Source organism: Micropterus dolomieu, linkage group LG15, assembly GCF_021292245.1.
Source record: "Micropterus dolomieu isolate WLL.071019.BEF.003 ecotype Adirondacks linkage group LG15, ASM2129224v1, whole genome shotgun sequence".
Lineage (NCBI taxonomy): Eukaryota > Metazoa > Chordata > Actinopteri > Centrarchiformes > Centrarchidae > Micropterus > Micropterus dolomieu.
Genome location: NC_060164.1, coordinates 19,162,192 through 19,187,165, shown reverse-complemented (window position 1 = coordinate 19,187,165; position 24,974 = coordinate 19,162,192). Strand labels below are relative to the sequence as shown.

The window sequence follows — 24,974 nt, the reverse complement described above, 5'->3', positions numbered from 1 at the left end:
TGAAGGGGAACTATGTGACATTTTATAGACAATGAATCACATAATTGAAAAAGCGAAATAGCTGTCAGGTTAATCGATATTGAGAAACAATTAGTTGTAGCCCCAACAAATGACATGCTTTCTTTAGTTTACAAGCATTTATATTTTTGTAGACTCTCCACATATGCTGAGAAAGTACTTCAGACTATAGAGAGAAGAAATGACTTAATTCATTTCTTCATAGTGTTCACATTTTGAAAAAATACTCAAGAGTAAATTCTTGTTACTCATCAGTGAATAAAACACATTACAACGGGCCTTACAGACAACGACAGATAAGTGACAAGGGCTGCAAATGGGGACCCAACAATCAAATATTGATAACAAAATGCACATTAACAAGATTCAATATCATTATCATGATTTTTGAGTATTTCGAAGTATTGGACAAATTTGACCTGATGATGGAGTCTGATGAAAAGTCAGCGGATCACCAAAGTTACTGCAAACATACTGAGGGGAACGTGAATCTGTAAAAACAGTCCAGACCAAAGTGGCAGACTGTTCAACCGACTGACATTTCCATCCCTAGAGCCACACCGCTAGTATAGCTAAAAGTACACTACACACACACACACACACACACACACACACACACACACACACACACACACACAACAGTATAAGAACAGGGTGAAACTCAGGATCTGGCACAACAGCAATGCAAATTCACTTTTGCTGAAATCGGCATCAGTGACATTACTAATGTAATCATAACGAAGAATCAAGTGCAGATGTTACCTCCACTGGACAAAGGACACCAATGCTGTCTGGTCCTCCCAAAACCAGAGTAGATTTATTTTCACCACTTTTATTTTATTTTCATTCACTAAATGTCCCAGAGTTAGCAAGATTTCATCAGCAGTCCCTGGGCAGGCAAATACACAAAATAATTATGGCATCAAATGTTATAAGGAGAAGTAACAGAGTACGGAGAATAAACTTTGGATCATTAAAAACTAAAAGCACTTCCCTTTTAAAACATGAGCTCATCCAAATATGAAATAGAATACTGTACGTTTAGTACTTTGTGGTTAATGGTTAGTCAGTGTTTCAACCATGATTGCAAAAGTGAGGCAAAATTGGACAGCGTCGAGCATCATCTCATACTGCTGGGTATTGTGTTCCAAAGGTTTACAGCTCTAATAGAGAAAGCTGACTGGCCAAATTCAGTGGAGCTGTGATATACCACACAGTTGCCGCTGGTAGATGCTTGTTTGCCTGATGTTATCTGAGCATAGTGAAGTAAACTCTGAATAGGGGGAGGAGCAAGATTGTGAGTTATTTTGTACATTAAGCAGGAGTTTGCTAGGTTAACAAATTATCAAAAGGGTCAAAAGGTTGAACTTTTACAGTGATTGTCCTTCATAGATCCCTGGGGAACAATAATTGTTCCAATCTGTGTGCATTGCCTTCGCATTGCCGAACAGGACTCCAACCATTTCATAGTATTTTCAGAAAACCTTTAACTTGAAAGTTTAGACGGAAGGACATTATGATTCAGTGTCAAATGCCCTGTGTAAATCCAAGAATACTGCTCCTATAACATCATCCCTGTTAAGCTTTGACTTAATTTGTTCTTCGAGACAACAATTGGCAGTCTCAGTAGAGCAATGCTTTCTAAAACCAAATTGCATTGGGTGAAGTGAGACATGTCCTGTGTTCAAACCATCCAGAAGTTGCTCCGTAACCACTTCCACATCTTTGATGCTACTGGCATTATGCTAATCTTGTCACTTAAATGAACATCCTGACTGTATTTTGTTCAGTCATATTTCCTCATCTTAAAATAGATTTTAAATTAAACTAGCCATGAAGTAGTCCTAAAGGACTCATGTTCCATAGAGTTTCAGGCAATTTGACCCACACAGACAGACAGCATCTTGATAAAAAGGAAACTTATTTCCACGTTACTAAATCGCAAAAACTCTTAAGGAACATTAAGGAAAAGCCTCCCTCCTCCTCCCAAAAATAAATAAATAAATCACCCAACAAAGAGAAACTGTGAAGCCACTTTTAAAAGAGCAAAGGCACTCATCTCTTCTTAAACTAATTATGCAAGGCTTCAGGCACTTAACATTAGAAAGCCGGCCGGCTGTGCTCTGCATTCAAAATGAATTGAACATCTATGATATGAGGAGGATTTTGAATCCCCCCCAAATGAATTCATGTCATTCAGGCAAACAATGTTATGCTGTATTAAAGTATGCAATGGATTGATGACTCATTTAATTACTTTTTTTACCACATATGCTCAAGACAGCTTCAGCGGTATATTCATATGTAGCCTGTTCTTTGGCATGATTGTGTGAGCCATGCTTTTTACTGCATGTCTTTTTGTGTTTTTCTTTTCATGTTGTTAGTGTCTGCATGTCTTTAATCTTAGCCTGTGTGCGCTTCACCGTCTGTGGGTGGCTGTGTGGGTGAGTTTAGTTATCCTCGAAATAGAGGAGACGAGTTTAGGTTCATAAATGCAGGTTTGAAGCTTGAGATGGAGACATGCAAGACATTACAGGCAAACAATTTACAGCTCGATGCAATACAATTACCGGCCTCAACTTTCACTGTGATCCTTTTTCACTGAGTTTTGCAGATTTCAGACACACACCGATTTATAGACGTGGTAGATGTAATAATAAGTAAGCAAAGAAAGGCAGAATACTGAAATTTGAATGGTTAGATTGGTGGCCAGGTTCCATACCAGCTTACTAATGGAAAAGCTGATTTTAGAGCCAAGATGATGAGTCCATATTTAATTAGATGACGGAAAATTACTCCACAACTATTTTGATAAATCGGTTAATTGTTTCACTCTAAAGTGCTGCTGTGCAAATTCATTTGACGTTTTGAATTTACTCTCAAGGTAATTTTACACTATTTAGGGAGCCCATGCAGTTCCAATAGTTGCTAATTTATCATCCCATGTGTGAAAAATGCTTTCTCTCATTTATTCAAGGGCATGGGTTTGGTTTCAGGAGTAAGGGGAACACAACAACAACGTAATGTAAATTAACTGAGTAAATAAACACTTACATTTGTACATGTGTATTCCATAATAATGGTATTGTAACAAAAACTTAGCTCAAAACACATAACAGACAGCTAGTGAATCGTGGGGAGGGAAAAAAACAAAACAAAACAAGGTGTTTTGGATTAGATTCACTTACTCCACCTTCAATTTATTGGTACATCTAACAATGACATTTTGAGCTACCTTTCTTCTTCAGACTAGGTAGCACACACACAAAGACATCATCATTCTATACATGCAGGTCATCTAATAGTCACATGATACCAGCGAAACTATATAAAGCCCACATAAGAAAAAAACACATAGAATATCCTCACAGCACACAGTAATAACATCCGGCCATTAGCAGTCATAACTTCCGTAAGGCTGGATCTACACTGATCAAAATTATTAAAGCAACACTTTTTTGGGGCTCATTCATCATGAGCTGAACTCAAAGATCTAAGACTTTCTCTATGTACACAAGGCCTATTTCTCTCAAATATTGTTCACAAATCTGTCAAAATCTGTGTTAGTGAGCACTTCTCTGCTGAGATAATCCATCCACCTCACAGGTGTGACATATCAAGATGCTGATCAGACAGCATGGGTATTGCACAGGTGTACCTTAGGCTGGCCACAATAAAAGGCCACTCGAAAATGTGCAGTTCCATCACACAGCACAATGTCACAGATGTTGCAAGTTTTGAGGGAGCGTGCAATTGGCATGTTGACTGCAGAAATGTCCACCAGAGTTGTTGCCCCTGAATTGAATGTTCATTTCTCTACCATAAGCCGTCTCCAAAAAGGCGTTTCAAAGAATTTGGCAGTACATCCAACCAGCCTCACAACCGCAGACCACATGTAACCACACCAGCCCAGGACTTACACATCCAGCATCTTCCCCTATCAAGATCGTCTGAGACCATCCACCTGGACAGCTGCTGAAAAATCGGTTTGCATAACCAAAGAACTTCTGCACAAACTGTCAGGAACCGTCTCAGGGAAGCTCATCTGCATGCTCGTCGTCCTCATCTGGGTCTTGACCTGACTGCAGTTCATAGTCATGACCAACTTGAGTGGGCAAATACTCACATTCAATGGAGTCTGGCACTTTGGAGAGGTGTTCTCTTCACGGATGAATCCTGGTTTTTACTGTACAGGGCAGATGGCAGACAGCGTGTATGTAGTCATGTGGGTGAGCGGTTTGCTGATGTCAACGTTGTGGATCGAGTGGCCCATGGTGGCGGTGGGGTTATGGTCTGGGCAGGCGTGCGTTATGGACAATGAACACAGGTGCATTTTATTGATGGCATTGCACAGAGATACCGTGACGAGATCCTGAGGTCCATTGTTGTGCCATTCATCCACGACCATCACCTCATGTAGCAGCATGATAATGCACGGCCCCATGTTACAAGGATCTGTACATAATTCCTGGAAGCTTAAAAACACCCCAGTTCTTGCATGGCCAGCATACTCAGAGACGTCACCCATTCAGCATATTTGGGAGGCTCTGGATCGGCGTATACAACAGCAGGCAAAAACAAAAGTGTTGAGTTTATATTTGTGTTCAGTGTAGATGGAGGTGCCTCTAAATTAAAATAGGATGTCCCTAAAATATTAAAAGGAACAGGAATCTACAATATCCAGCCCCAAAAAACATTCACAAAAGGAGGAGAACAACATATGCATCGGGAATGAACCATGTACATGTCATAGTGATTAGGAATAATTTCATGTTTAGTGAAAGACCACGATACCACTCACAGTAACAATCCGTAGGCCAGATAACCACAGGACAAACAAAGTCCTCCAATTGCACCACAACGATATGACAGTTCAGTTCATAGAGTCCAAACTCATCAAAATGATTTGATCAAGTCCATGGTGTTAGTTTTTTTACCCATCCATATCACAGGAATGGTCTGATATTAAAATTGTCATTCACAACCCGTGGTGAGAGAGTACCCAGTGCATATATTTCCAAAATATAATTCTCCCCTCAGAAGCAGAGAGTCAATGTCACCTCCTCCATGAGCACATTTATAGCCTCTATACCAATGTCTCTGAGAGTGGATATGTTGTCTTGGGCTTCAGTAGATAGCTACTGGACTTGATATATCATGATTACAAATGGCACTCCTGTGGTTCAGTGATCCCAGTTTTCCGGGCTCTCATTGTTTCCCCCCCCCCAATACATGTAAGGCTACAGGTGCATTTCAGCATATACATTATATTTTTTGTTTTACAGGAGATAATGTCCTTAAAGATGTCATATTATGCTTTTTGGCCTCCCCCCCCCCCCATTCGTTTGTGATTTATATCTTTTTGTAATGTTAGATACCCTCCAGGCAGTTCAATGGACATAAAGTTGTTGCTGTGATGTAGAGAGTGCACAGTTAAAACGATAAGTATAAAAGATCAATTTGTTACAAATTAATAACTTACCACTCTGAAACATCTTGCTCTAGTCTAGGTTGCAAAGCAGGTCTACCTGTCAACGGCCAACAAAGATCGGATAGAAATGAGATGCTTCACTCAGTAACTTAAATGGAGTGAATCTGAAAATGAGCATAATATGACCTCTTCAATGTCAAAACTTTTTCCCCCCCGAGTGACAATGGTAGGAGGTATGTGTTTTACATGCAAAATGGCATTGTTAACAGTGCTGCATCTATAGTTGCCAGGTTGGACCTGATTTGAAAGAAAGTGCGGAAAGCAAAAGGACAGAAGGAGGCAGATCCGCTCGCACAAGCATACTGCGCAAATTGGATGGACTTTTGTATACAACCCAAGGAGGGTTATTGAAACAATCACTTAAGGGTATGTGTCCAAGATGTACCAATGTTTCTTCTTCTCTTAATATAAACAGGTAATTCTGGAATCAGGTTGCTTTAAAAAAAAATCCCCTGTTCAGACATTCACTATTAGACATGCTGTCAAAATGTGTAGCTGCCTGCTGCTCGTTAGAATGTGTTCAAACCAACAAGCCTAATAATTAAAAGGCGACCCAGACAAGTGTGTAAACATTTTTATTTAATCTTCTCTCATATCTTCATAGTGGTGAATGGACAGTAAGAGGACAATGTTCAGAGAGACTAGAAAATCTACCTGTAGCTTTAAAAGGAAACAGGATTTTGGAAAGTGAGGGGGATATATACAAGTCATCCCTAACGGAAATAAGGCTCATGCATTTGTGTCCAAAAGAGTGACTATGTGGAACACACCCGAACAGTAAGTCCTGTGTACGTGCTAAGAAATCTGGCCAGTGCTTAGGAAGTGATGAATAACCATCAGAGGTTGGTGTTGATATTTTGGCAATAACACATCCATTGAGACAATCAGGCTGACTGTTTAAATCAGCACTACTCTCAGAGGAGAAGACCTTTACTGTGAAGTAGAAGCATCATCGACTTCTGAAAATGTGCGGAGAATGTGGCCTCCTTGACAGGTGTGGATTTAACCCCAAATGTCAACATTAATCTCAGATGCATTCAAATCCACAATGGGTTTGTTTAATCTTTCTAGCTTCCCGATATGTTCTTTGCAACTGCAGGCCAATGGAGAAGCATCTGGGTTATGATTGAGCACTCAAGGATTCTTGCTGTCTTTTTCTGATGTTTGTCTCGTCATTTATTTAAAATGTTATTTTTTCATATATATCAAACTGAGGTTTAAAGCAATGCAACCAACTGCATTGAGGATGTTATCTAAAGTTGTTGACAAGTCAGAGGTCATTTTAATTTTTTTGTCTTTTTATATCAAATATTGGTTTCATTCACCCTGAGCCGCTGTGTGATGATGCAGAATTGTGTGTCAGAATTAGCCTAAAATCTTGTTAAACAGAGGCAACTCCATGCCCTAGTGGTGAGGGCTGCGAGTTGCAACCAATAACTCACCCACCTCTCACCCCTCCCTTTGAAAGCGTGTAGGAGAAGCTACAGTGGCCGACGCGCTCTGTCGGCTCTTGTGCTAAAATAATGTGTGGTCCTCCATTTGTCCAAATTTCACTTCTCTTCTTACTTATAACAAACCAGATTTCTTCTTCTTCATGTTATTCTTTCTATTCTTCTTCGTGTTATTCTTCTTCGTATTCAACGCAACATGGCGACTTCCGTGTAACAAGACCAGCAGTGTATGTAGATAGAAATGGCTCATTCTAAAAGGTAATAAAAACTGTTCATTATGTGGGGTCTTTATACAACACTGAAAACATAGTTATATTATATTGATATGTCAACAGATCCTCCTAAAAACTACACACTGGATCTGTAAAACTTTATTTCTATCAAGAAACAGTGTTGCAGACAGTGAGGTTCTGGCTGTGTCCCTGACTGCTTTGTTTGGCTTCATTTTGTGCAGACAGTCCTCCAGCCATCTGTTTTTCTCTCGTCTGTGTCCTTCCTGAGCAGAAAGGTCTAATATTTTAAAAGAATATACTTGTGGAAAGGCTACAAAGCAAGCTTATTTTATGTGCCCATTATCAGAACCCCATGTACCAGACACTCAAATGCTTCCTCTTCATTCAGCCAAATACTTTACATGGGCATAATCATGATTTATCAATGCACACAGTCTGTCATAAGAAAGAAATAATCATGCTACAGAAATAAGAATCCATATTTCCAGCTAATAGGACAGACTGTGGCACTCCAGAGTACTTTGAGCAGATCTGAGAGAAAGCATCTCTATACAGCTTTCTGGAGTAATGGAGGATTTGACTTTGAAGCCTTGAATCATAAACAGGTGAGCTCAATACATTTATGAACAATGTTTGTGCATGTTCTCTTACACGGTGTATATAAAAAGAAAATGGAAAAAACTGTGCTGCTGGACATGAGCTGTGTGTGAGAGATCGTTTCCTTTTTCAACTGCCTCAGTCGTGACTTCTGTCAGTTGTTGAAATGAGGAAAGAGAAAATACAGTGGACAAATTAGTGTAAAAATCAGTGCTGAAAGGAGAATGAATATTTAACTTAACATTCATCAGGTAGCTCCAACTCTGTTTCTGCTAAATATGTCAATAGGAAACTGTTTGCTAACAAAGAAGGTTGCAACATGTCAATGTTGTGTTCACAGCTTTATTTCCAAAAAAAAGCTGTTATTACAGGTTCAAGTAACTTAATCACAGATACAAGCATTGCTATAAATGTTGACTTATGTTTGTTTGAATGCCAAATAGCAACTTTTGTCTGAGTGCCAGACCTGTTTAAAAGAAGCCTGGCACTCAGCTCCAATTTCTCCAAACAACATGAGACAATTAACAGAGCTCAAAAGAGGCCAAATTATCTGTCCCCATGGCAGGTGCACCAGTCAAAGATAAATACAAAAAAATAAATAAATAATGACAATAAGCCAAACACAAACAAAAAGTGGATTTCTGGGACAAGTCATTAATATGACGGTGTCTACATACAGCAGGTTGACATATAGCTCACTAAAATGTCAACTAATGTGACTGACCTTTGTAGAGGAGTTCTCAGTTACGTCAAAGTGTCCTTTTTCATGAAGTGTTGTTATTTTGATTCTACCAGCATTCGATAAGGTGTTGAGGGATATTGTAGGGTTATATATAATTTATATAATATATTCCTTGTAATCCGCAATCTCTCTTTCCCTATTTTTTGTCAGCTCTCTGCTGTCATCTTTAATAAAGGCAAAATTGCCCCCAATTTGAAAAAAAACAAAACAAAAAAAAAAACAACAACATCTATGTCATAGATTCTATCCAGTTCCATAACTACATTAAAACTCAGGCCTAGATGTTAATCAGGTACTGGACCTAGCCTCCCCACACAGACTTAACTATTGTACCACCAACATACAGAGGAACATAATTTTTTCCCCCCACGTTTTATTTTATTTGCCATCGTGCAAAGCCAAATACCCGTGACAGCAGGCACTCTGAAATGGCAGACGGGTGATCTGTAGGTCATTAAAGGTGATCACCACTGTGTAGTTCAAACCGATCAGGACAGCTATGCATAGCAATGAGCGCGTGTGTGAATAACAGCCTCAGAGTGAGAGGGTCCTGTCCTGGAGGAGGTAGAAGTCTAACAGCTGTCAGGGGATCCAATTATGGTCATGTTCCCCTGCCATCCCACAGCACACGCTCCAGTGTTGTGTATTCCCCCCTAAACCTTCCGTCTACACTCAAGTTAAGCAGTCTTGCCTGCAGCATTTGTGAATATTTGAAAGTATTGCCGGAGGAAGAGAACGAGGCTGGCATTTCTCCTTCAAGAGAAGTGGCCCGGGTACCCTGGTGGCAGAGAGTGTCTGCCGGAAAAAGGTAACACAAGTCAAATACACAAATGCCCTCTGTGCCTTGTCACTGCTTAAATGTTTAGGAAACTCTCCTGTATGTTGTCAAAGTAGGTTCGAGATTTTAAGTCACAGTGACAGAGAGGTGGAAGATGAGAAGGAACTAAAAATACATCCAAATCCTGAATCAAAAGATCAGCTGGCACAAATATTTAGTGTTTTATCTTTATCCATCTCTCTGGGACAGAGCACATTAATCAGTAGTGACAACTCAGTGTAGATGTAAATTTTTGTAAGGGATTTTTTTCCCCTACCATTAGTTCCACAAAATGTTCAGAAAAGACATTTAAAAAGGCCCAAAAATCTAGAGATGTAAAAATTCAGTTGTTTTCAATATATTGTACTTAACCACATCTTTAATAACCACACCTGAAAATACAGTGAAATTTTCTTTGAAATTTTCATACAGTGACATATACAGGCAGTATGCTGTATTACTACACTAACCATATTAAACATGACTGAGATGCAAAATACCTGCAGTCAGCTTTGGCCTCAGCAAAGGCGTTCTGCAACACAATCAAGTACACTATGAAACCACTAATTTAGCCAAGCCTAGTCCCTACATTAACCCTGCTACAGCACACCGGGGATTAAAATCACATACTGTACAATTACCATTAACACTGTCCTGTTTACCTTTTATGCACCACTCACCACTAGACACACAACAGCCCAAACTTTTTACAGCACCCACCTCAAAATATAGTACAGCAACATCCATGTTTATCAGCCACTCAACATGACAGTCAGGTCTTCATGAGTTTTATATAGCAGAGGTGAGCCACCTCATCTGAAACACCACCACTAACATCATAAAAAATGTAATAAAACATTGATCTTATGGGAGGAAGAGCAGAGGGGCTATGTTACACTGCCAATGCCATACACGTGTAGTTATTCAGACTATGAACTGATCATGCTGCTTGCAACCTCTAATTCCTAGACATGTAAATCTTAAAGAACACGACCCCTCTATTTAAATATTAAAGCCTAAGAATATTGGTCAAATCAGTTCCCTGTAGATACTTTTCCAATAAAATGCATTTAAATCACAAATCTTGGAAACGACGGCTGTCTGGTTTGAGCAGACTATACCTACTGACAAACAACACTGCTCCATCAAATGCTGAAGAGATTACCTGCAGGACAGGTCTACCTGTCAGACTGAGATATGGGATTACTTTCTCTAAAGTAAATCTCCACTGAAATAAACTTGCATCTACTGTGAAATTAAAAACATGTCTGTGAAACTAGAAAAAGGTGGGTGTTTGATTTAAGTTGAAATACATATTTAATATATTTAATTAAGGGATGTTTTGATTTCCACTTTAAGAATTGTAAATTAAACTAAAGGTCATTGTTTATGTAAAAATATGACGATGCATTGGGTCATATGTGCCTTTATCTCTTGTTATTATTACACAAAATCCATCTGTTATGGTGTCTTTGACTAGGAAGACCTCCTATCTCCAGAATCTAAGTTCACAGCCAATTCCTTTTGTCCCTTGCCCTCTCCCCTTTTTGTACAATTCCCCTGTGAGAGAGGTGGGTTCATTATCCTAGTCCATCCCATTGTTTCTCGTATTTTTTGTTTGTTTCCTACGATGTTATGTCCATTTCCACCTGTTAATATGCTGGTTTGAACGAACTGGCAAGTTTGTTTTTTTTTTATTATTATTATTTGTGTAGGAGTTGGAGCAGGCAGTACATCTAACATGGAGGTTCTGTTTCCCCATTTGTTTGTCAGAATAAACAGAGGTTAGGCCATATAGGTTCCAGTTTGGGTTCAGCAGGCAGACACCGTCTCCACATTTAGGAGTAGGCTTAAGACTTTCCTCTTTGATAAACCTTATAGTTAGGGCTGGCTCAGGTGAGTCCTGAACCATCCCGTAGTTATGCTGCTATAGGCCTAGACTTCCCATGATGCACTGAGCTCCTTTCTCCTCCCCTTTCTCCCCCTCTGTATGCAACCTCATCCCATTAATGCATGTTACTAACTTGACTTCTTCCCTTTCCTGTAGTCTTGTGCTTTCTCGTCCCTCTCCTCTCTCCTTCTATCACTTTCTGCAGGTGTTTCTGGTTCTGGAGCTGTGGAGACTGGATCTGTGGCTGCGGGTCACCTGCTGCCCCCGTGTTCCTGCTCAACACCCTCTGCTACAATTATTGTTACTGGTCCTATTGTTGTTGTTGTCGTCTTTAACATTATGTATTTTTATTAACACTACTATAAATATCTGTACCATTATTCATTCATTCTATAGCAACGTTACCTTTACTGCCTGTACCTCTGTGTGTACATTGTGTAGGCCACCCCCGTGCAGCAGATAATTAACTTTAGCATATTAACCTATCAAATAAAACAAAATCAAGGCTTTGAACAACAATGCAATAACATTTTAAGGCTTAAGGTTGGCAATGAATGTAGCAGCAGTAAATGGTTAGCAGCCACTAAAGCAGAGGAAATTTACTTATGATATGAAGAACAGCAAAGTAAGCTGTGACATTAAACTCATGACATTTCTAATGCTTAGCTGAATTGCCTGGATGTGTATGTGAGCACCTATCTCATGCATGACAAAAGCCTTGTTGAATATGCCAGGAGGCCAATATTACAGGGAAATAACCATGGCATTGAGCTGTGTGCAAGACAACAATAATGTTCACATCTCTAAATCCAATTTACATAATAATCTTCTGCCAAGTTTGAAGTGAGCCAATGGAAGATCCCCCGAAACAACAACAACAACAATCCAGTGAAGGGGTAAATAAGCCTCAACACCAATGCAGCCCATAACACTTAGACTACTCAAATAATGGAGTAATCATACGACAATTAACAACAGAGCATTAAAATGCACACGCTAAACAACAACCCTAAAGACAGATTTAGCCAGCACACGAATTTAATTCAATAAAAAACATTGCACATGGGTAGATCCAGCAGTAATACTGCAAAAAATAGCAGCCAGCAGAAGATAAGAGATCAACATCAACAGGCAGAGCCGCTAGCTGCCTCACAGCACCAAACTGACAGCCAAGACATCAACTGACAATATGCAAGTTAGCACAGACAGCAGAACCTTACCTTGATGACCTGAAGCAGCGATCTCGGACTAGGTCTGGCGCTGCAGACTTCATAGCCAGAAAACGCGGCTTCCAGCTCAAAGTTTTGAGGCCATTTGATTAAAGGCTAACGAACTCTCCTGAAACCACAGGTTGGCAGGTGAGCTTGTTTTAGTCCATTTACCGTATGTGAGTTGTAGAAGCATGAGTCTACAGATATGTTAACAGCATTGTTAGTAAATGCGCATGGTAGACGAGTAATAAACAGCAAGTGGCAAACTGCTGGCTTAATTAGCCCGCAATTTTGAAAAGGGTTCGTTGATCCGGCCAGTGGTAATGTGCTACACATCCCCCACCAGATTGGTTGCTCTTAATTAATTGGTTGACACTAGTATGTCAGACTGGATTCGTGGGAGTTTTCTATAAAAAGGTGCAAAAAAAATCAATATTTCTATTGGTGCAGCCATAAAAATCAAGTAGTCTTAGGTTTAAATATTTGACTCAGTAAAAACATAATAAAGGTTTAATAAAGAGCTGGAACAAGCTGATTCTGAATATAAATTGTATATTGTCAGTCAGTGTGGAAATATATGATTTTTCTATAACGAACTATCCACTTAATGGTTAGGCTTATAGAAATAGGGTTAGGGGTATAGAAATATAAAGGAAAAACCGAATGTGAAGGGGTTTGCAACCCTGCTGTGAGAAGAGTTAGTAAATATTTGCATAATTTAAGTATACCAATTGTGCAATTTTATATTTTTTATGTAACACAAGCACTTTCCTCAACATATACATAAAATGACTAAACCTCTGTTCTTCAAGTAGCAACCTGGAGCACTCTAGCATCACAAGGATTGAAATCTTCAACATATATTTGACGGTTTATGATAAAAGAGCCCGGCTTCCTTTCAAGAGAAAACCTTTAGCACTCCATCTCCCACATTTCCAAATTAATGACAGTGTCATGCTACTCCTTTTGCTTCGTAGGCGGTTATCCACCCATCGTCTCTGAAGTGCGTAACCTCATTAGTAAGTGGACTATATGCAAGGTGTACAGAGGCTGCATGGTTTGTAATGAATAGAGATGAGTAATGCTATTTAATTGAATGTATTCAACAGAAAGGGAAATGTCTCTGCTTCAAGGCATTTCTTGTCAAGAATAACACAATACAGTCATATCCAAGTCCAAGCCTACTTCTCCTACTTTTACACTTTTCAACCCTAATTTCATTACTGGTCTACTTGAAGTACTCAAAGCAGCCTCTTAGGGGCCTGAACATTGTTTAAATGTTGGTGAAAGTGCTAGAGCTTTGTGTCTGCCTTTGAAGTTTCTTAAAATTAATAGCATTAACTAAGAGAAACAAAAGTGTTCTACATGAAAAAAGGTTGATAATCATCCTAAAAATAACAAAACATCACATCAAAACCACACTTGTTTCACAATCATACTTTATTTCCACAGAAATACAACCAGTAGACAGTGAAAATAAGGAAAACAAACTGAGAATGAAGTTTCTCTTTCATCTTGCATCATTTTGCAATCAGACACTCTGGGAATGAAGAAAGAATATGCGAAATCAATACTGATACTGTAGAATCAAATGTTCTTTCAGCATCAACAAGTAACATCATTTAAAGTGCTTCAGATTAGAATTTTAAAAATGCTTAATCTGATCTTTTTGATTTGCATAAAAGGTTGCTAAAATTATAATGTAGCATTCCCTCATCTTTTTGCTTGAAACTATATTGCACGGTATACTGGAGACCGTGCTTAACAACTGGAAGCAGCTGATACTGGAGATTATGTAGTGATAAATACAGTGACCTTGCATATTATGGGGAGAAAATATGAACAGTGACTACGGTGCTTTATCTGGTAACACTTTAAACTACTAGGTTGAAATTCAGCTTTGATGAAAATGACAACTGTAACACTTGAGTGGTGGATTTGAAACTGCTGTAAAAAACAAACAAGACAAAAAAAACATCAGTGGACTGTACCATGTATGTTGCTGCTTGGACAACAAATGTAGTAAACAAATCAAGTATAAGAGTTACTCCACAAATAGGCAGAGACATATTTACAGCTTCAAGCTTTGGATTTGACTTGACTGCTACAGAGTCAGGTGACAGTTATCTGCAGGTTTGTCACAAGCAACTACTTTTACAAATACAGTAATTTCATCCATTGTTAATATAAACATATAGATTCTAACAGCTTTAAAGTAAAACCGAAAACTTGAAACTGTCACTGTCTTTTTTGTTGTTGTTTTGTTTTTCACAGTAACTATGTTTTAGATATCAGTGGATTACCTGGTTAAAAGTCAAGTTGATGTGCATCTTCATTGTATTGCAAGAAAACATCTTCACAAATAGACTGATGTGTATTAAGTGTTGAAATACAGTCATGTGCCATTCAGAGTAGTAGTAGCTCCTTTGGTAACTTTTTTCCTGTTGTGCATTGCAGCTTAATCATTTGTGAGTCCCATCGCAAAATAAAGTGAATCAAGAGTCTGCATTAGAATTGATCCAAGTTGCTGCCAAGAGTTTTCAGCCCAATTGTGGTATTCTTATAGCATAGCTAGCAAGAATGATTGGCTTGACTGCTAAACTGAGCAGGGACATTGATTTGGAGATAGGGAATACAGCACAAGGAGAGAAGGATGGCACTGCCCTGCTTTCCCTGGCATGGGTTTGCCTTTGGCCTGTGGGCAGACACATCTCTCTCTTTCTCTCTGTCTCTCTGTCTCTCTCGCTCTCTCACACACTTCCAAGAGAGAAACACTTGCAGCCAGAGGTGTCTGGAGACGCACATATACACACAGACACACAAACAGTCAGTGGGCAACATTGATTTCCTGTTTGGCATTACTAAGCAGTGAGTGACACAGCTGGGGATTGGGCTTTTCTCTGGACCACAGTCCACGCAAACAAACATACTATGTATTCTGTCTCCCTTTCCTCTCTTATACACACCTTTGCGACATTTTATAGACAAACATTCACAAGCAGAGAAGTCTGCCAGCGACAGCTTATCCTCATCATAGTTGCCTTCACCATTTCATCTCTACATCTCATATTCTTTGCACTCTCCTCCTGCTCCGTCTTATTGTCTCTCACTATGCATCTACCTCGTCCTCTGTAAGCATCCCTCTGTCTCCGTTTCCGTTTTCATTAAAACAAATGGGTTTTTCTTGGCATCACAAAGCGGCGTTGACTGCTTGGATGGTTTGGCACAATGCTGAACCGTCCAACAGGTAAACACGTTCTATCAGCCACATGGATCCATATTTCCAGCTTCTACACATTTCCAGGGTAGAAGCGGCCATCTTTTTCTGGCTACAGCGAGATGGATTAATGTGCACTCGGAAGCGCCCATTTCGTATGAACTACCAAAACAACACAAACTCACTTTGAATTCTGTGCACTTTGTTATAGAATTCAAAGTGTGTGTGTGTGTATGTAGGTGCACTTGTGTGGCTACTGGCAAGTGTGAACTGATGTGTGTTGCCTCAGAGTTTCGTGTCTCTTTGAGTTTGAGTTCCTGTGCGTCTATGTAACTTGTGTGTCCGGATGTGTATATGTGAGATGTGTGTGTGTTTGTGTGTGTCTCTCTCTCTCTCTGTCTATGTAGGGTGCATTATTGGACGCAGTAGACCGGACAGAGCCAGAGGCGTACACCAAGTGGTCACGCGGCGTGACAGAGAAGAGAGCAGAGTCGCTGTCAGAAGGCCTTTTTAACACACTGCTGCTCTCTGTTCGTGGACATTTCGGGAGCATTTGACTGCAAAAGGGCTGCGCAAAGGAGAGATAAACACAATTCTCCAAAACTCCCACAGAAACATCACTAAAGCCCCGAAGGCTACCCTACCTGAAAAATACCGCACTAATACCTTTGATGTTCCCAAAGAGATGTGCAGGAGAGCGAGAAGGAGAGGGAGACGGGGGAAAACTACAAGAGCTACTACGCACACATATTATACACACCAGACAGCAGCTTCACACGTCTAATGAATGCCTGTTAGCTGTTTCCATGTGTGGGTCTTTGAGGAAGATATAGTTCAAGGAAGTCAATGTGCAATGTAAAAATGTCCCTCTTAACAAGATATTTAATTGACTCCCCAGTGTACTCAATTATGAGAGTGAGTTTGACTTGTTAAATTTTCTTACATCACATTGTGATGACTTCAAATGATGCAAATTGCTCATTTGGATTTATCTTTTTTGTCACTTAAGAAGTTCCCAACATGTTTGCAACAATTATTTACTGCAGTCTGGAAACCGTGTTATGTTTGTCTTAAGAATTATAAGACTGCAAGATATTAAATTAGTTTTGTCACATGCTGTCTCCCCTCTCTCATCACACTTCCTGTTACTCTTCACTGTTTTCTATCTTAGAAAATGCACAAATAACTGACACTTTTCAGAGTGTCAGAATACTTTGTGTGTGCATGCGGATATAAGCGAGCCTACATTGTACCTGGGCACATTTGTGAATGTGTGAGTGCTTTATTACACAGCTCTTTAATCCTACATAATGAAAGCTAATTCCTCACTTGCATACTGTTTATCCTACTTATATCTTCACCGCCGGCGTTGTATTTTTTTAGTTTTATTAGCCTATGTCTCCACCTGAGTTGCATTAACACAGAAGGTCTGCGACCCCTTTTGCTAATATGTCCAGAGTTCAAAGGTTCACTCAGATGTAAGCATAGCAAACTAGAAACATGTATGCACCTACAGTGTGGAGCTGCTTTCCTCTTTGTGCTGTCTCTCATCTCTCACACACACACACACACACACACACTTTTATTCTGGACTTGACAGCTACAGAGCACTTGCTTTTTTAGTGTGTAGCCCCCATTCCACTTCTACTGTTCTTGGTTTTTGCCTCCATCTTCCCCTGGGCCTTCTATTACACTGTAAAGGTCACGTTCACGTCACCTCCATGTTTAAAACAAAATGCACCCGTGTGTCAGAGGGCACAGCTGTGGCAGGACAAGTGAACTTAGACTTTAAAATGTGATAATAGCCAGCGGATATTACAAAAGAACACAAAAAGCTGACTTCTCTGAATGGCAACACGCTTTGTTTTTTGCATCAGCAGCGTTCGTGTGCACATGCAGAGCTAGTAAACTGGACATTTGTAAATTACTTCTTCCATGAATTCCCCTAAATATAAATTCTGTCATAAGCTACTATGGATTGTTGTGAACGTAAGCTTCTGCTACTATACTTCAATCAATCAGTCAAGCTGGACATTTAGACACTAAGTTAGAAACAATACAACAGTCACAATACCAGTGTCAAAAACACAGGCAGTCCCTGAATAGTCTATGTATGTTCCTTTGACACTCAAAAGGTAAAACAACCACACTGTTATTATGGCTGGGGAGAGAAGGGGATGAGTATTGATGTCACGGTAATTCCAATTTTAAGGTTTGATGGGTAGGTTCAAGCTCCTCAGGGAATCTTTGGCTTGAGGAGGCATGAGCGACTCAAATGGTTCAGGAACTTGGATGACCCAGGGTCTGTGAGTGCCGCCTGGTCAGGCTGCTCCTGGCTGGAGATGTTGCACTGTGGATCCCTGGAAGGCTCTGGTGCTCTGCGAGGTTGAAACAGTGAAGTGCAACTTAGACTTCGAGTCTGCACCTGGGGTCCAGCGTTAAAGCAGGGAAGGCCTCTAGACGGAGGGGGAAGCTGCTTGGTCTGGTTAGCCAGAGGTCCTAAGGAACACCCCGGCTTCAGGGAGGTAAAGCCACCAGACCCCCCTGGCTTGACTGCAGGGAGAGACACACGCTTGTGAAGGCGAGGTGGCCGCAGCATGCTAGGGCAAGTCGAACCAGCAGATCCAGTAGTGACAGAGTTCTGCAGTATCACAGTGGGGGCTCTCCACTCACGCTGTGCTGCAGACTGAGCTGCTGATGCAGGACTGTCTCTGGCAGTTACCCCCTGTGGAGCCACAGAGCCTGAGCGGTGCAGGTGGGTACTGAGGAGATGACTCAGCTCGTCTGGGTCTGCTGGCCCAGACACATCTGCCATAAGGTCTTCAAGAGGACGGTCAGCATCAATATTGGTTGCTTCCTCTGATCTCCTTGTGAGGTCACTGCGGCCCTCGGTGGGGGGAGTTTTTATTGGTCTTCCCTGGTGGAGGTGCACGTTGAGGCAGGGGTTGAAAGGCTGTAGTATTTGAGGCTGCAGAGAAGAGGAAAGATATATCAATAACATTTTTTCAAATTGGTATAAAATAGTCATGGAACAGTCAATGTATAATGAGGTAGGACTCAAGAGTTGTTTTCATCATGTCCCCTTTTTTGGTGTCTTTGATCCCTGTGGAATCCAGGCTTTTGAATATTTTGCAGCTGCAAAGGGAACTCTGAATCAAAAAGCTAACTGAAAATTCTGCCTTTCTTTAACTTGCTTATTTACTCTTCAATATCACAGCCTGATCCACCGCCAGTTGCTAAACTATTCCTAAAATGGGCAAGGCAAAGTCACAGAGGAAGCCCTGATTCAGCACTTAAAAACAAGCAGACAAGAAAAACCTTGCCACGTGAGTTCCTAGAATCTACTGAAGTCTTTTCAGTCATTTTGTGATCGCAGCTGCAAAGGGGCTTCAAAACATTCAAACAGAGAGCTACGATGCCTGCTACCTGAGTAAGGACGTGCTGAGCCGTTAACCACATAAAAATTTAGATCCACCATGGCATTATCCTCCACCGGGCATGAACACCAATTCACGAACACCTGTACAATTTAATGCAATCCTATAACAGCCCTGCAGCAATTACCGTCTTAGTGAAGCTCATTATATTCAAAATGTATTGTGTAAGAGAGCTGCTAATTGTCCAGCAGAACAAAACAACCAACTACGGCTTCAAAAGAGTTGAATCCACACCTCTCTGACACAGACTCAATTGTTCCAGCACTCCTGCACTGAATTGGTTATAACAGTTCATGATATATCCACTACCTGAACTTGCTTTATTTGTTGTATATTTAAGGATTCACATATTTTAGATACTTTCAGCACCACAGCTCTGCTTAATAATAATAATTTAATTTGCTTTTACAAGATGTCCCACTATATGCAAGCATAATATATATTGCCATAAGATAACTTTCAGCAGCTCAGTCACACAGGTCAGGGAAAAAATATGAAACTATATATAAATATATCATACAGGTATACAGGTGCGTTTTCTGAATAGCTTATGACCTCAACACCAATGAAAACCCTTTACATTATTTCTGATGTTCGCCTACTCGGTTTAAGACAGATTCTGTAACATACTGTGCACATTACTGTCAGTTTTCACCTTCTGAAATCAGAGGACTGGCCTTTTTTCATCCATGTCCTTTTAGCAGAACTAAAGAATCTAAATCCACTTGGAATCATCTAAAGCTACTAAAAAGCATGAACTCAGTTTTAGCAGAAACATACCCTCACAGTCAGTTGAAAGTGAAATAATGTCAGAGTATATGAATATATAGCTGTGCTACTCTGCCTGTTTCTACCATCAGTTATTTGTATTGTCAGTAGGAGTAGATGTCCGAGGCCGCAGCTCCATCTCCTGGTCCCCTGCCACAGTGCGTCGACTAGCCTGTTACAAAATCTGTCTACCTCTCAGTGTCAGTTTGTTGTTGATGTTTTTCAAGCAAGGAGATACTGTTATTAGATTTCATTGTCTGTCATTTAAACCCCCCTGACATAACGGATGCCTCGGTTGCTTCTTACAATAGTGCTGATTAGTCTGCCACTCAAATCATGAGCATGTTATGAAGTCTTTATTTTTTTTGCTACACTTACTTATTCATGGGTGACTCTGAGTGAGTGAGCACTGCTCACTGACTGCCATAGTTCAAAACAAAGGATGTAATTAAATAAGGGGCTTTGCTCTAATCCACAAATTACAGGTGACACAGAGTATATTAACTAAATAAGTCAGACATTATCAGAAAGCTGAGTGACATTTCTGTTTTGAACACAACAAAGAAAAAACACACTGAAACATATATAGAGAGACCTTGTCACTGTCATTGTCCACTAAAATAAGAATAACTGTGATATATGATACCATTAATTGCAATGTTTACAATGAACGCATATATTTATTGCTGGCCCAGATGGAAGAAGTCTCTGTCAGCGATCAGCAGCGTGCAGCATCGATAGGGTCACAGCCAATAATTATTTGCATCTACAGCTGTCTGCAGAAGATGCTAATAATTATCAGCAATCTTTTTGAGCTCTTCACTCAACTGGCAAGAACCAAATATCTTAGCTCACTAATGATAGCTATCACTTTAACAGAAAAATCACCAGTCTAACCAAGAAATGCGCCAATTTGAGGCATCTACAAGATGTCAGGGTCCACCACAACCAACCTATTCTCTTCAAAAAAAGCTGTGTGATTACAAAAGCAACATGAAAGAATTTGAATAAGGATGGAAATGATCCTCATTATGTATGTAGGAATACAATGTGATTGTAGCACATTCCATTTCAAAGCTAGATTAGATTATCATTTAATATAGGTTGTTGTGTAAATGGTGATTTGGACTGCGTTTAAATTTAAGCTGCGAACAGAGTGTGAGAGCAGATGATGTGTGATCATGCAGATTTTTCTTTTGCTTGCTGTGCTTAACTGGTTTTGATAGGGGAGTTAAGATTGAAGGCGATTGCTCAGGACAGTAGTTATGTGTATTCATGTCCGATAACAAGGGTATTCTGAAAGGTTATTCCTTTAAAACACTTCATCCAAATCCCTCAAGGTGAACACCAAGAATAATAAAGCACCTGTTCAATGAATAAAATATAGAAAAACAAATGCACACAGAGAGACCAATGCATGCTAAAACGTTCTTACTGTATATACTTAATTTGATAGGAGGAAACACATTGAAGAGACACAATGGAAAACTGAGAATAATTTAAAAAAAACATGGCATAATTATTTTCCTATAATCCAACAAAGAACAGGTAAATAAAATATGAAGACAATGAAAAATGACCATAACTAAAACAGCATCGCTGTGACAAGAGCAGACCAAAGTTCAATGTAAAGATACACAAGGTAAAAACTCCACAACGATTGAAAATTTAATGCAAAGCATGCAAACGCAGATGTAGAAGGGCATGCTTCTGACGCCAAACCACAACCCATTGTGCAGAAGGTGGAGTCATGGGCGCACTATGTTGACTGCATGTTAAAGAAAGGGTTACTGTACCACGCTGTGTCATAGAAGTACTGCACTAGGTGCTCCACTCCTTGTCATAGGCATTATGTGTGGGGAGGCAAAGGTAGAAGAGAGAGAACATGGGAGATTCAATATCCGATTTTTGAGTGACAGAGATGAGATGAAGTTAAGGGAGAGAGAGTGGAGTGTAATGCAGGAGAAAGAGAAAGAGTGAAAAGAAGGTGATACAGACATCAGAGAGAGACACATTTCGGGGTTAAGACATTTTATATGCATATTTTAATTAACTCCCAGCCTATGCTTGCGAGAAAAGGTCACACATTAGCTCAACAAACAAAGCAATTTAATGCAAAATTTAATTGCTCCATCATCCATCCATTCAGCGAAACCTGTGTGAAGAGTCCAATTCCTACTCTAATTCCAGAACTATCTATTTTCTATTCCAAAGACCTTTATTACTGGGAAGAACTCTTTGCTGGTGTGTTTACAGCTAGAGCTCTCAGTTGGTGGGGTTCAGAGCATTAGGGGGCTCATCCATTGTTTCTCATCTTACGTCTAAATATGACTGCATGCTGACTATATTATAGTATGTTTCAGTGTCATTACCCGTTTCCTCCTGCTGTTTTTCCCCAATGAACAGACGTCCTTTTGATACTCTGTGTCTTTTGCTTAATTAGACCATGCAATCTGCTAGTAGGAGAAAAATATACTTAGGATGCTGGGCTGTCCTCACAGTCTATAAACACAAGTGAACTTGATACTGAAATAACCTGAGATCTACAAAAAAATACACCTGTGCCACTTTTTTTCACCTTCACTCTCAAAACAAAGCTTCAGCCCCAATGGGATGGATCAAAAGGAACAAACCGTGGGTTTTTCTCTTTGTTTCTTTCTTTTTTGCTCTTCACTCTCTCACATATGAAGTCTATTTACCAGTATGTCACTCTCTTTACCTGCCTTTCCTACTTTCTACCTCATCATCACAGTTTACAAAAGATTAACTAGGATAGGTGTGGTTGTCGTGGCTGCACTGTCATTGTCCTGTTTTTCTCAATGAAGTCTTGAACTTGACACTATTACTAATGCAAAATATAGTAGATATGTTATGTTTAAAAGAACGTCTATAAATAGTGAAGGGAAGTAAAGTGAGGATCATAAAAACATGTATCTGCAGATTTCAAGAAAGTCAACAAAGTTAGCTAGTTTCTGACTGAATAGAGGTAATAAAGGAGAACTGAGGCTATAAACAGGCAGCACAGGAAAATGAAAAATGAATTGTTTAGTAAAACAAACTATTTGCATGTTACTAATCTTATTCCAAATGAATCTGAAAGTAGACAGTTAGCACAAATAGTTAAAGAGTTTTAATTGGAGATCAAGTTAAACTTTTTCAGGCTATTAACAGATGCCTAGATATGTTGTGTTATGAAAAGATGGAGAAGAGGCTGCAAAAGATGTTAGTGACTCACTCTGTGTGCGCTGGGGCATGCTGGTACGGGTCAAGCCTTGGTGCTGTGCCTGCCACGGGGACAGCAAGGGGGTGGGCAGCACACCCTACGCAGAGAAAAATACAAAGGACAAAAGGCATGACGTACCAGAACACACACACATACAGAAGCATGCTAACATAGAAAACACAAACTCACAGGCATAAACACGATGTTAATATAGATAGCCCAATTAACACAGCACACTAAACACACATAGACATGCACACATATACCGACACACAGAGATTTATACACCATTCATCCATCTATTTCATTCATCCATATTAATGAGATAAAATTCAGCCTATCATATTTAGTGTCTATGGGCGCTTTGGTATCTCTAGATTTCAAGATAAAGTTCTGTGATTTGAACATTGTTTGGCTGCACCCTGACTTCCAATTTATTTAGATAGATAGATATAGATATATAGACAGATTTCTAGATAGATATAGAGGCTATAGAGGCTCTGTTATCTTGTCTTTGTGATACCTGGTGCCACTGGCAGGGCAGTAGGATTTAGAGGTCAAACACACATACACAAGTTCTCTACCACATCACTATTAAGTTATTGTAAACGAAATTGTATCCAAACACAAACATGAAGCAAAGCATTGCTTTCCAAACCTTTTGCCCCTCCAATGTGTGTATTTGCTCATTTAGAGTTTCTAAAACGCAGGAGATTTTCTTCTCACACACTTTGACATATTATTATACTCATCAAACATCCACCACCTGGAGACCTGTGGTCTTTATGTTGTTTCTCCCTGGGTCACTCTGGAAACCATTTCCCCTCCTACTGTATAACTGTTTTACTTTTTTACATAAATATAGAGTCAAATCCATTATCAACCACATCTAGGGCCTAGCCTACAATCCATTGTAGAAGAGCACTCATCATAGGCAGTGCAAAAACCAAGGTTCCCCTGGAAAGGTAAACCCACCACTTTAAAAGTTGACAGGTTTTACAATCTGGGAGGGGCAGTGGGTTTATTACTTCTCATAAAACTGTGATGGTTGTCTACTGAATAAGCTGAAGATATATTTAAGATATATTTATTTTGTACATCGGTCTTAGCTTACAAAATGATGGTGCACGCACACTGTACACGAACTGACTGCCGACAAAATATTTCATTCACTGTCTGTGCGAAGTGACTATTCGCTGCACAAAGCATGCTGGGATACCTGGCAACACAGACCAAGCTAGCAGTGTATGAAAGCATACAGGGAGGACATGAGTTCACATGAATTGGTCAAGTAAAGTGGGCCTGCACCATAAGACGATTTGGTAGGATGATAAATTAACATTTGAGGTAAAATTAGTTACAGAAAGTGGTAAATCCATAGGTGTTTAAACGCACCATCTGACTGACATACAAAGTGACAGCTGGAAACATTGTCAGTGTGACTCATTGTGACATTTCCAGTATATTTCAGTCCACTTTCTTACCACATTTCCTGCTCCTGCCTATATGTCTATACGCTCTACTTTCTAATTTTGTCACAATATGAATTCTGTCATCTGAACATTTTGTCTGACCACTATCTGTAACTCTATGCACAAACATGTACCTAGAAGAATACAAGCTTACTTTTCTTGAAACAATCTTCAGGTTAAGCAATTCAAAGATCCCTGACCCCCATTGGAGAGGCAAAGTGAAGGGGCAGCATGGCCTCACGTTAAACACACAGCCAGAACAAAACCTTATCAAATGCTACTCCTTTTCTCAGCTGTGGAGAGGGCAGCCGCTGAAATAAGTCTCTAATATAGTAGAGAGAAGCACCAAATCTGTCAGAGGGAAGGAGAAACGCAAGAGAGAGATAGAACACGAGAAGGGGCCGGT

General features: G+C 39.9%; 1 protein-coding gene and 2 long non-coding RNA genes across 7 annotated transcripts in view; all 3 read right to left on the bottom strand.

Moving 5' to 3' along the window:
- The window catches only part of LOC123984171, a 43,613-nt gene extending 30,857 nt beyond the window's left edge, over positions 1 to 12,756 (bottom strand). Inside the window, exons 1-2 of one of the 2 annotated variants that reach the window (XR_006828387.1) lie at positions 12,461 to 12,756; positions 5,501 to 5,546 (exon numbers count right to left, since the gene is read on the bottom strand). This is a non-coding gene — a long non-coding RNA (uncharacterized LOC123984171). The remainder of the gene's footprint in view (positions 1 to 5,500; positions 5,547 to 12,460) is intronic. The other variant, XR_006828386.1, reaches the window with a different exon arrangement.
- On the bottom strand, positions 7,331 to 8,794 carry LOC123984170. Its single transcript, XR_006828385.1, has 3 exons — positions 8,515 to 8,794; positions 7,845 to 7,941; positions 7,331 to 7,456 (listed from the first exon to the last, which is right to left on the bottom strand). It is a non-coding gene; the product is annotated as an uncharacterized LOC123984170 (long non-coding RNA).
- Positions 12,757 to 18,402: 5,646 nt separating the features above from the next.
- ccser2a (coiled-coil serine-rich protein 2a) overlaps positions 18,403 to 24,974 on the bottom strand; it is a 61,788-nt gene continuing 55,216 nt past the window's right edge. For all 4 annotated transcript variants that reach the window (XM_046070195.1, XM_046070192.1, XM_046070196.1 and 1 more), the window contains 2 exons: positions 23,109 to 23,193; positions 18,403 to 18,636 (listed from right to left, as the gene is read on the bottom strand). In XM_046070195.1, the coding sequence (XP_045926151.1) occupies positions 18,545 to 18,636; positions 23,109 to 23,193 (177 nt within the window). In that variant the 3' untranslated portion in view covers positions 18,403 to 18,544. The remainder of the gene's footprint in view (positions 18,637 to 23,108; positions 23,194 to 24,974) is intronic.